This window comes from Helianthus annuus, chromosome 9 (assembly GCF_002127325.2).
Source record: "Helianthus annuus cultivar XRQ/B chromosome 9, HanXRQr2.0-SUNRISE, whole genome shotgun sequence".
Lineage (NCBI taxonomy): Eukaryota > Viridiplantae > Streptophyta > Magnoliopsida > Asterales > Asteraceae > Helianthus > Helianthus annuus.
The window spans coordinates 45,872,485-45,885,093 of NC_035441.2; the positions used below are offsets into that span (position 1 = coordinate 45,872,485).

A 12,609-nucleotide genomic window follows, 5' to 3' on the forward strand; every position below is an offset into this window, starting at 1 on the left:
TTAAATTAATTATTGTCACATAGTGTTATGACGTTTTGAGCAATCTACACACTTCGTCTCATCCCGATGTTTCCGCCATCGGTTGGGGTGTGACAGGAAGTGTTTCCTCGATTGCTACAAAGGCTATCATCAGGTACAGATGGCAATCGAGGATGAAGACAAAACGCCATTCCGCACCCCTACCGAGAATTACTGCTACACAAAAATGTCGTTTGGGTTGCGCAACGCACGCGCAACGTATCAAAAAGTGATGAACGACACTTTTGGTGATCAAATCAGCAAGAGTGTCAAGATTTACATGGACGAACTGGTCGTCATGAGCATGGAAGAAGACATCATGCTCCAGGACATTGAAAGAACATTCCAAACTCTGTGAAGGATTAACATGAAGCTCAATCCAGGGAAATGCTCGTTTGGAATGGATGAAGGAAAGTTTCTTGGATTCATCGTTATAAAGGATGGATTCAAGGTAAATCCGGAAAAGGTTCAGGCGATCGAGCGCATGCCATTACCTTCAACGATAAAGGAGATGCAAAGGTTGGCCGGCCGGCTCACCGCGTTAAAAAGATTCCTGGCCAACCACGCGGCAAAATCTTATCCCTTTATCACCACCCTGCGCAACTGCCTAAAGAAAGAACAGTTCCAATGGACTGCTGAGGCAGAGCGTGCTTTCTGGGAAATGAAAGAGTGTTTGATCCAGCTACCAACTCTCACCGCTCCGCGCAACAAAGAACCACTCATCATGTACTTGTCCGCAACAGACAACGCAGTGGGCGCGGTACTCATAGTGGAGCGAGGGTGTCCAAACACCAATCTATTATGTCAGCAAAATTCTTAACGACCCAGAGACAAGATACTCCATCATGGAGAAGTTAGTTCTAGCGCTGGTACATGCATCTAGATGGCTACGCCGATACTTTGCAGATCATGTCATCACCGTCTTAACCAACTACAGGATCGGGCAAATCCTATCTAAACCCGAAATCTCTGGAAGACTTGCCAAGTGGGCTATTGAACTTGGTGGACACACCCTTGTTTATAAGCCGCGCCCAGCAATCAAAGTGCAAGTTTTAGCTGACTTCTCCGCGCAAGTACCGGCAAATCGCATCCAAGAATGCGAAGAAGAACAAAACCCTACACCTCCGCCGTCCCCCTCAGACATCTGGGCACTATACATTAATGGTGCGTTCAACGAGGACATAGCGGGTGCAGGTCTGCGACTCATCAGCCCTGGCAGCCAAGAACTCACTTACGCCATATGCCTCGACTTCAAAAGTACAAACAACGAGGCTGAATATGAGGCATTGCTCGCAGGGATACGTTTGGTAGTCAAACTCGACGTGCAACATCTGGAAGCTCACGTCGATTCATTACTAGTTGCGGGGCAGGTACGCGGAGACTACGCCGCGAAAGGGGACATCATGATCCTCTATCTCGAACTAGCCAAGCAACTAACATCACAGTTCACCTCCTTCAAGATTCTACATATCAACATGAGTGAAAACAAACCAGTGGATGCACTTTCTAAACTGGCATCAACTAGCTTCCAACACCTGGCAAAGGATATACGTATTGAAGTCCTCAAAAACCCTTCAGTACCCTTCCGCCAGGTCAACGTCATCCAGTATGGAACAACGTCTTGGATGACACCAATCATAAGATACCTACAATCAGGCATCGTCCCAGAGAACAAAACAGAGGCACGCAAACTGCAATACAAGGCGTGTCACTATCAAATGGGGGACGGTATCTTATACCGCAAGTCATACCTGGGGCCACTCCTGCGATGCGTCGATCCTCAAGACGCCACATATCTAGTCCGAGAAATACATGAAGGAATATGTGGAATACATGCAGGCCTGCACATGGTAGTGGCCAAAATCATGAATGCTGGGTATTACTGGCCTGGCATGCACCTGCATGCTGTTGAGATCATGCGCAAGTGTTTCAACTGTCAACTACATGCACCAAAAACATTGTGCCCAAAGAACAACCTGATCCCCGTCACCACCGCGTGGCCCTTCAAGAAATGGGCAATAGACGTTGTGGTACCTTTTCTAGATGCACCAGGTGCGGTGAAATTTATCATAGTGGCAGTCGATTACTTCATCAAATGGGTAGAAGCAAAACCGCTAGCCTCTACCACCGCTATGATAACAAGAAAGTTTGTCTGGGAACACATCATCTCCCGTTTCGGTCTACCAATGTGCATCGTAACCGATAATGGCACCAACTTCGCTGCCGATGATTTCCAAAATTGGTTGAAAGAACTAAACATTGAACACGTTTTCTCTTCCGTAGCGCATCCTCAAGGGAATGGCCAGGTAGAAAGTATCAACAAAAGTTTAGTTGAATGAATAAAGGCACGGTTGGGAACAGCCAGGCGCGGCTGGATTGATTGTCACACCCCCAAAATCCACACGCGGAGTATCACCACTTGGGAGCGTGACTGACCAGGATCAAGCCACCAATCATATTGAACATGCAATTAATATTAAGTAAAATAAATGTAAACCATCCATTCAATACGATAGGTGTTCAAAACATAACCATAGTTTTAAAGTGTAGCGGAAGCATAGTAAATAAACCAACAATAGTTAATAGTTTTAAATGTCATAATAGTTCAACGTAGAAACCACGATCCTTGCCCACAACGACCCGCTTCTCCAGTGCAAGCTCCAAGTACCTAACGATCTGCAAGGCATGTAACAGAATGATCAACAAACTAGTTGAGCGAGTTCACAGAAAGTAAATGCGTAATAGTAAGTTCGTTTGTAACAGGTGGCTCTACTGGGCCGTTAGTACGTTCTATTGGTGGGGGCTTCCCATGTTGTATAACCACTAGACTATTCGTATCTATAAGTATCCTTCACAACCGAGGATAGTGATCAGTATAAGTATCCTTCACATCCGAGGATAGTGATCAGTATAAGTATCCTTCACAACCGAGGATAGTGATCAGTATAAGTATCCTTCACAACCGAGGATAGTGATCAGTATAAGTATCCTTCACAACCGAGGATAGTAATATGGTAGTCTAGTCATAGTGTCAGTAGTGTATCTATTCAACCTTATCCTTTCAATCCCATTCCCAACACCCCGGGAATCCCATGCCTTGGTAAGAGTGTGAACTCACCTTGGTTTGCTCGGTATGCTAGGTTATGCACTCACAAGTAATTAATCAAGTCCTATTGTATGCACGTATAACAAATCAGTTCATGTTCACAATGATACGCATGCAATTTAATGTTCACATAACAGTCAGTTTGCATATCGGCACAACACGTATTATTTCACATTAAATCATCAGCTAGTGTGCACGGATACAAATGTTAACATTCATCACCAAGCATAGCATGCCAAATAAATCAAGCATATACTCCATCATTCAAAGTATGTTCATAACCATATATCTTTCGATCCACCCTTATCTTTCGGTCCACAGTTATCACAGTTATCTTTCGGACCAAATGTTATGTTTCGAACCTAAGGTCATCTTTCGACCAACTGTCATCTTTCGGTCAATGCTATCCTTCGGTCAACACTACTATGGTTCGGTCAAAGCTATCCTTCGGTCAACACTACTATGGTTCGAAGGACAAGTATCTTTCGGTCACAACAGCTATGTTTCGAGTAGCAAGTATCTTTCGGTCACAACAGTTTTCATTCATAGACTGTTACCACAAAACCCTAATTCATCTTATCATGTTATCGATTAACAAGCACATTTCATCAGTTACGTTACACAGAAAGCACAAAGATCATCTACGACAGTTACTATCATTCCCAGAAATCATTTAACAGTTACAGAATCAATCATTAACCAATCCGAATCATCATCTATATGTCATGTAAACATAATCATCATTCGGTTCGACTATCTAACATATATACGTATATCATCCAGTCGATTAGCATAACGTATCACATAATCGAACACTATTGGCATGTTAATCTGTTTTCGAATCCTGATCAAATTAATATCATTCAACCCATTCAATACTATGCATTCTATCCTATCAATCCAGATCAACATGTATTTCGCATGCAGTTACATAATAGATTAACCAAGTATGTCGAAATCAAGAACAAAACACGTAAATCACTAACCGAAATTAAGAATGATCAACAAAAGGGATTTGGCTTCGGATGTGGGGGTCTGCCGTCGCACACACACACAAGGGAACTAGGGTTTTTAGAAGTAACTGCCGGTTTACATGTATTCACGTATATAAACGTATCACAGGAATGGGCCAAGCCCATTAGAAAGGCTGGGCCGAAAGATGTCGAAGGATAGAGTCCTTGGTCGAAGGATATGTTTCGAGATCCTTCGAACCGAAAGTTGATCCTTCGAATCGAAGGATATGTTTCGAGATCCTTCGAACTGTATGTCATGTTTCGTGATCTAGACTAAGTGTTTTAATAATAATTCTAATATTATTTTCTACCACAGCAAGTAATCACATATAGGCAAAACGACAATACGTTTCATTAAAACACAACGCGTACAATTTCAAGTCCACAATCCAAACAACTAAACAGTCAAAGTCAACGCGCATCTAATGCGAAAGTGAAAGTCAGAAACTCGAGTTGTCACATTATCCCCAACTTAAAAGAAATTTCGTCCCGAAATTTGGTACGCACTCACTGAGGAAGCTAGGTAAGTCACATCGTTCACTGGTTTTCCTGGGGTGTCACATCATCCCCCCGTTGATTTGGAATTTCGTCCCGAAATTCAGTAGTAGTAGCTTCAGCCTCAGAAGTGGATGCATTGGTTTCGAATAGCTGGGGGTACTTTTCTTTCATCCGGTCTTCGCGTTCCCAGGTATACTCTGGGCCACGCTGGGAGTTCCAACGAACTCGAACAAGAGGGATTCTCTTGTGTTTGAGGACCTTAACATCCCGGTCCGTGATTTCAACTGGTTCCTCGACGAACTGCAACCGCTCGTCGATAGTGAGTTCCTTAAAAGGAACTATAAGGGTCTCATCTGAAAGGCATTTCTTCAGATTCGACACGTGAAATACATTGTGAACTGCACCGAGTTCAGCTGGTAGTTTTAATCTGTAGGCTACTTTGCCAATCTTTTCTAAGATTTCGAATGGTCCGACGTACCGCGGATTCAGTTTGCCTCGTTTACCAAATCGAACCACACCCTTCCAGGGTGAAACTTTCAATAAAACCCGGTCCCCGACCTCAAATTCCAATGGCTTTCTACGCTTGTCCGCGTAGGCTTTCTGACGGTCACGTGCTGCCGCCATGCGTTGTCGTATCTGCGCAATCTTTTCTGTGGCGTCCACTACAATCTCTGGACCCGTAATTTGACTATCCCCCACCTCTGCCCAACAGAGAGGTGACCGGCATTTACGTCCGTACAATGCCTCAAATGGAGCGGCTTGAATGCTGGTGTGGTAACTGTTGTTGTATGAAAACTCCACTAAAGGGAGGTGCTTTTCCCAGCCGTTGCCGAAATCGATGACACACGCTCGAAGCATGTCTTCTAGGGTTTGGATAGTTCGCTCAGACTGCCCATCCGTCTGAGGATGATATGCTGTGCTCATGTCTAATCGTGAGCCGAAGGATTTGTGCATCGCTTGCCAAAGCTCTGACGTGAATCGTGCATCGCGATCCGAAATAATAGAGGTGGGCACTCCGTGCCTCGAAACAACTTCTTTCAAGTAGATGTCTGCTAGGGTAGAAAACTTATCCGTTTCTTTGATAGCCAAGAAGTGAGCAGACTTTGTGAGTCGATCAACGATCACCCAAATAGTGTCATTCCCACGCTGGGATCTAGGTAAGCCCGTAACGAAATCCATGGAAATTTCTTCCCATTTCCACTGTGGTATCCTGGGCTGTTGAAGTAAGCCTGCTGGTTTCTGATATTCAACCTTGACTCTCGCACAGGTTAAGCATTTTCCAACGTACGTAGCGATGTGAGCCTTCATACTAGGCCACCAATAAGTAGTGCTGATGTCGTGGTACATTTTATCCGACCCTGGATGTACCGAATAGCGAGACTTGTGAGCTTCATCCATTACAAGTTCGCGTAAACCGCCATAAAGTGGGACCCAAATACGCCCCGTTACATAGTAGGCGCCGTCTTCCTTTTGTTCCATGCGTTGCCTTGAGCCGCGTAAGGCTTCAGCTTTGACGTTTTCGGGTTTCAGTGCTTCTAACTGAGCAGCTCGTATCTGTGCAGGAAGACTGGACTGAATCGTAAGCTGTAGCGCTCGCACGCGCTTAGGTAGAGTGTCTTTCCGACTGAGGGCATCAGCCACAACATTGGCCTTGCCTGGATGATACTTGATGGCGCATTCATAGTCGTTTAGAAGTTCAACCCATCTCCGTTGACGCATATTCAAATTCTTTTGCTTAAGAATATGCTCGAGACTCCTGTGATCGGTGTAAATCGTGCACTTGGTACCGTACAGGTAGTGTCGCCATATCTTAAGCGCGAAAACAACAGCTCCCAGCTCTAAATCGTGCGTCGTGTAGTTTCGTTCATGAACCTTGAGTTGCCGCGAAGCGTAGGCAATAACTTTATCCCGCTGCATCAATACACAACCAAGCCCCTGTATCGATGCGTCACAATAAACCACGAAGTCATCCGTGCCCTCTGGCAATGAGAGAATAGGTGCGCTGCAAAGCCTATCCTTTAAGTACTGAAAAGCGGTCTCTTGCGTATTACCCCATCTGTAAACGACACCTTTCTGTGTTAGCATAGTAAGTGGTTGCGCGATCTTGGAGAAGTCTTTAATAAATCGCCTGTAGTAACCCGCCAAACCCAAGAATTGGCGTATTTCTGTCGGTGTACGTGGTGCTGGCCAGTTTCTGATCGAATCAACCTTGGATGGATCGACATGAATCCCATCCTTGTTTACCACATGGCCTAAGAAGTGGACTTCACGAAGCCAGAAGTCGCATTTTGAAAACTTAGCGTACAGTTGCTCCTTTCGAAGAAGTTCCAAGATAAGACGTAAGTGCTGCTCGTGTTCCTCCTGACTCTTGGAGTAAATCAGAATGTCGTCGATGAAAACTATGACGAACTTGTCGAGATAGGGTTTGCACACCCTGTTCATAAGATCCATGAAGACTGCAGGCGCGTTCGTAAGCCCGAATGGCATGACAAGAAACTCGTAATGACCGTAGCGAGTTCTGAAAGCGGTTTTGGAGACGTCCTCCTCGCGGACTCTCAGCTGATGATACCCTGACCTTAAATCAATCTTGGAATAGTAACACGACCCTTGCAACTGGTCGAATAGGTCATCTATGCGCGGAAGAGGATAACGGTTCTTTACCGTCACCTTATTGAGTTCGCGGTAGTCGATGCACATCCTGAACGTACCGTCTTTCTTCTTCACAAATAACACTGGAGCTCCCCAAGGCGAAGAGCTTGGACGAATGAAGCCCTTTTCCAAGAGCTCTTGTAGCTGCTTCGACAGTTCTTCCAGTTCGGTTGGAGCTAAACGATACGGTGCGCGGGCTATTGGTGCTGCTCCAGGAGCTAACTCAATCTGAAACTCGACTTGACGATGAGGAGGTAAACCAGGTAAATCTTCAGGAAACACTTGAGGAAAATCACGCACAACTGGTATATCCTCCAGCTTCTTTTCCTTTGCTGATGCGTCAGTGACAAGTGCCAGAATGGCAGTATGTCCCTTTCGTAAACATTTCTGCGCCTTTAAGAATGAGATGATGCCAACCACAGCACCACTCTTGTCACCTTGTACTTCGAGAGGTTCCTGACTGGAGCGAGGAATACGTATAACTTTTTCTTTGCATAAGATCTCCGCGTGATGTTGGGATAACCAATCCATACCGATGACGACGTCGAAACTACCCAAAACTATGGGTATGAGATCAATCGAGAAAGTCTGACCTGCTAGAACAATACTACAACCCTTGACTACCTGTGCTGCTTCTACACTTTTACCATTGGCTAGTTCTACGACGTGTTTGGTGTCTAGGGGTGTTGGTGTACGTTTTAATAATTTGCTCATTTTCAATGACATATAGCTTGTATCAGCACCCGAATCAAATAAGACAGTAACATAAATATCGTCGAGAAGAAACTTACCCATAACCACATTGGGATCATTCACTGCGTCACCCCGACCTAGCACAAAAGCACGACCCCGAGCTTCGTTGCCATTGTTGTTGTTGTTTCCCCCGTTATTGTTGTTATTGTTCCCGTTGCCCTGATTGTTGTTGTTGTTCTGGTTCCTGTTCAGCTGAGGGCAATGCCTTTTGAAGTGACCCTCTGCACCGCAATGAAAACACCCTTTGTTACCCTGCTGCTGATTCTGCTGTGCTTGAGGTTGCTGCTGATTCTGGTTTGCAGGTCGAGCGCTTCTACAATCTTTGGCCTCATGACCCATCTTGAGGCATCTTTGACAACGAACCTTATTACACTGGCCACTGTGATGTTTGTTGCAGGTGTTACACTTTGGAAGGTTTCCTCGATACCCTCCCTGTCTGTGGCTGCCTGAGGAGTGTTGACTTGGACTCTGGTAACTGTCTGTCTTTCGTTGCTGAGCTTGTGACTGTACTGAAGCTGACCCCTTGCTAGAATCCCCATCCCATTTTCTCTTACTTTCACTGGGAGTAGCAAGTGTAGTAGAAGCAGTAGCGGTAGTGGTAGCGGTAGCGCTGACACGCTTTGGCAGTTTGTTCTGGTCTACTGCCTGATCAGTGATGCGATGAGCGAGACACTGGATTTCCTGGATGTTGTTGAGGTTAGCCGAGGTAACGTGGCTCTGTATTTCTGGTGCCAAACCTTTGAGATACAACTCAATACGCTTGTATGGAGGGTCCACCATAGTGGGACATAACACAGCCAACTCATTGGATCTCTTGGTGTAAGCTTCGATTTCCGAACCAACCATTTTCAAGTTATACAACTCGTCCTCCAACTTGTGAATGTCTTCTCTAGTGCAGTATTCCCTCTTGATCAGTTCTTTGAAATCATTCCAGGGTGTGGCGTTAGCAGCTGCCAACCCTAAGATCTGCACTTGTGCGTTCCACCAAGTGAGCGCAATCCCTTCAAGTGTGCCAGTGGCGAACTTCACCCTGCGAGCCTCAGGGCATTCACACATTTCGAAAACCGACTCGAGCTTTTCAAACCAGTGGAGGAGTCCAACTGCTCCCTCCGTGCCACTGAACGAGCTAGGACGACAATCCATGAAATTCTTGAAGGTGCACCCAGGTTGTTGCTGAGCGGGTTGACCTATTGTGTACGAATAGGGCAAAGTTAAGTACGAGAATTAATGTAGGATCTAAAGATCCTAGTGTCTATACTGCAGGGTATACTACCTGCTTGGGCGGCTGCAACTGCCGCAGCAACGAGAGCCTCTAGCTGGGCTTGAGTCATGTTAATTCGTGCGGCCATTGATCTTCACATCAAAGGCAACATAAGTGAGAAAGGTTCGCGAATAGTGCGATGACAGAAGAGTGTAAGCACATAAGTATTCTCATGCAATGACAAGTTGTGAGCAAAGTAATGTAAGCATACTACGAGCAAAGTTCTATGCAAATTCTAGCATGTAGGCAATAAACATAAACCTTATTACCTAGGAAGTTGAGTCTTGCACGTGGAGCGAAGCGTCGTTGTGGATCGTTGAGAGCACTGTTCTGGTTATAGTCTGGTTTTAATAAAAACGTTTTTCCCATATTAAAACCAAGTTCTCTATAACCAATGGCTCTGATACCAATCTGTCACACCCCCAAAATCCACACGCGGAGTATCACCACTTGGGAGCGTGACTGACCAGGATCAAGCCACCAATCATATTGAACATGCAATTAATATTAAGTAAAATAAATGTAAACCATCCATTCAATACGATAGGTGTTCAAAACATAACCATAGTTTTAAAGTGTAGCGGAAGCATAGTAAATAAACCAACAATAGTTAATAGTTTTAAATGTCATAATAGTTCAACGTAGAAACCACGATCCTTGCCCACAACGACCCGCTTCTCCAGTGCAAGCTCCAAGTACCTAACGATCTGCAAGGCATGTAACAGAATGATCAACAAACTAGTTGAGCGAGTTCACAGAAAGTAAATGCGTAATAGTAAGTTCGTTTGTAACAGGTGGCTCTACTGGGCCGTTAGTACGTTCTATTGGTGGGGGCTTCCCATGTTGTATAACCACTAGACTATTCGTATCTATAAGTATCCTTCACAACCGAGGATAGTGATCAGTATAAGTATCCTTCACATCCGAGGATAGTGATCAGTATAAGTATCCTTCACAACCGAGGATAGTGATCAGTATAAGTATCCTTCACAACCGAGGATAGTGATCAGTATAAGTATCCTTCACAACCGAGGATAGTAATATGGTAGTCTAGTCATAGTGTCAGTAGTGTATCTATTCAACCTTATCCTTTCAATCCCATTCCCAACACCCCGGGAATCCCATGCCTTGGTAAGAGTGTGAACTCACCTTGGTTTGCTCGGTATGCTAGGTTATGCACTCACAAGTAATTAATCAAGTCCTATTGTATGCACGTATAACAAATCAGTTCATGTTCACAATGATACGCATGCAATTTAATGTTCACATAACAGTCAGTTTGCATATCGGCACAACATGTATTATTTCACATTAAATCATCAGCTAGTGTGCACGGATACAAATGTTAACATTCATCACCAAGCATAGCATGCCAAATAAATCAAGCATATACTCCATCATTCAAAGTATGTTCATAACCATATATCTTTCGATCCACCCTTATCTTTCGGTCCACAGTTATCACAGTTATCTTTCGGACCAAATGTTATGTTTCGAACCTAAGGTCATCTTTCGACCAACTGTCATCTTTCGGTCAATGCTATCCTTCGGTCAACACTACTATGGTTCGGTCAAAGCTATCCTTCGGTCAACACTACTATGGTTCGAAGGACAAGTATCTTTCGGTCACAACAGCTATGTTTCGAGTAGCAAGTATCTTTCGGTCACAACAGTTTTCATTCATAGACTGTTACCACAAAACCCTAATTCATCTTATCATGTTATCGATTAACAAGCACATTTCATCAGTTACGTTACACAGAAAGCACAAAGATCATCTACGACAGTTACTATCATTCCCAGAAATCATTTAACAGTTACAGAATCAATCATTAACCAATCCGAATCATCATCTATATGTCATGTAAACATAATCATCATTCGGTTCGACTATCTAACATATATACGTATATCATCCAGTCGATTAGCATAACGTATCACATAATCGAACACTATTGGCATGTTAATCTGTTTTCGAATCCTGATCAAATTAATATCATTCAACCCATTCAATACTATGCATTCTATCCTATCAATCCAGATCAACATGTATTTCGCATGCAGTTACATAATAGATTAACCAAGTATGTCGAAATCAAGAACAAAACACGTAAATCACTAACCGAAATTAAGAATGATCAACAAAAGGGATTTGGCTTCGGATGTGGGGGTCTGCCGTCGCACACACACACAAGGGAACTAGGGTTTTTAGAAGTAACTGCCGGTTTACATGTATTCACGTATATAAACGTATCACAGGAATGGGCCAAGCCCATTAGAAAGGCTGGGCCGAAAGATGTCGAAGGATAGAGTCCTTGGTCGAAGGATATGTTTCGAGATCCTTCGAACCGAAAGTTGATCCTTCGAATCGAAGGATATGTTTCGAGATCCTTCGAACTGTATGTCATGTTTCGTGATCTAGACTAAGTGTTTTAATAATAATTCTAATATTATTTTCTACCACAGCAAGTAATCACATATAGGCAAAACGACAATACGTTTCATTAAAACACAACGCGTACAATTTCAAGTCCACAATCCAAACAACTAAACAGTCAAAGTCAACGCGCATCTAATGCGAAAGTGAAAGTCAGAAACTCGAGTTGTCACATTGATGAACTCCCAAGTATTCTATGGGCGCATAGGACCAACCCAAAGACAAGCAATGACGAGACACCCTTCAGCCTAGTCTATGGCTCTGAAGCAGTGATCCCAGCCGAAATTGGTCTCCGTTCACCAAGAATGCTGGCTGTTAACAAAATTGACAATAGCGACGAGCGCAGGCTTGACTTAGACCTCCTGGAAGAAAGCCATGAAAACGAAGCAATCAACGAGGCTAAGTACAAAACAAAGCTAGAAGAATATCACAACGCGCGCGTCCGTATTTGCACATTCAATGTGGGAGCCGACGTTCTTCGCAATAATGAAGCTTCTAACGCAGAGCGCCCAGGGAAACTTGCCCCTAAATGGGAAGGTCCCTACCTCATCCAAGAGGTCTTGGGCAAAGGCGTATACAAATTGCAGACGTTAGAAGGAGACCCTATCGCAAGGACCTGGAACACACAGTAGCTTAGACACTGCTATATGTAAGCTGCTATTTACATTTCCATGTAACCCAATGGCCCACGTGTCATCTGTTAATAAATAAACAAACAGTTGCTCCAACATTGTTTATCTCTTCTTTCTATTACAAATGCGTGTTACACTTTACGGTATCTACAAAAACAGATTGGAAAAATCTTCATTCGTAATACCCATACAAAGTGACAATCACACACAAATATTGTAATAGTTAAGCAAGAGCAAACGTC

General features: G+C 44.0%; 1 protein-coding gene across 1 annotated transcript; it reads left to right on the forward strand.

The window, feature by feature from the left end:
- The first annotated feature begins 863 nt into the window (after window positions 1–863).
- LOC110875606 lies at window positions 864–12,367 on the forward strand. Its single transcript, XM_022123804.1, has 2 exons — window positions 864–2,070; window positions 12,006–12,367. The coding sequence occupies exons 1-2, from the start codon at window positions 864–866 to the stop codon at window positions 12,365–12,367; spliced, it is 1,569 nt and encodes a 522-aa protein (XP_021979496.1).
- Window positions 12,368–12,609: the final 242 nt, after the last annotated feature.

Excerpts from the sequence above, each read along its gene's own strand:
- LOC110875606 (XM_022123804.1), top strand. The coding sequence starts at position 864 with ATGGAGAAGTTAGTTCTAGCGCTGGTACATGCATCTAGATGGCTACGC. Across the intron at positions 2,071-12,005 it reads ACCTTTTCTAGATGCACCAG|TGATCCCAGCCGAAATTGGT; the intron begins GTGCGGTGAAAT and ends GCTCTGAAGCAG.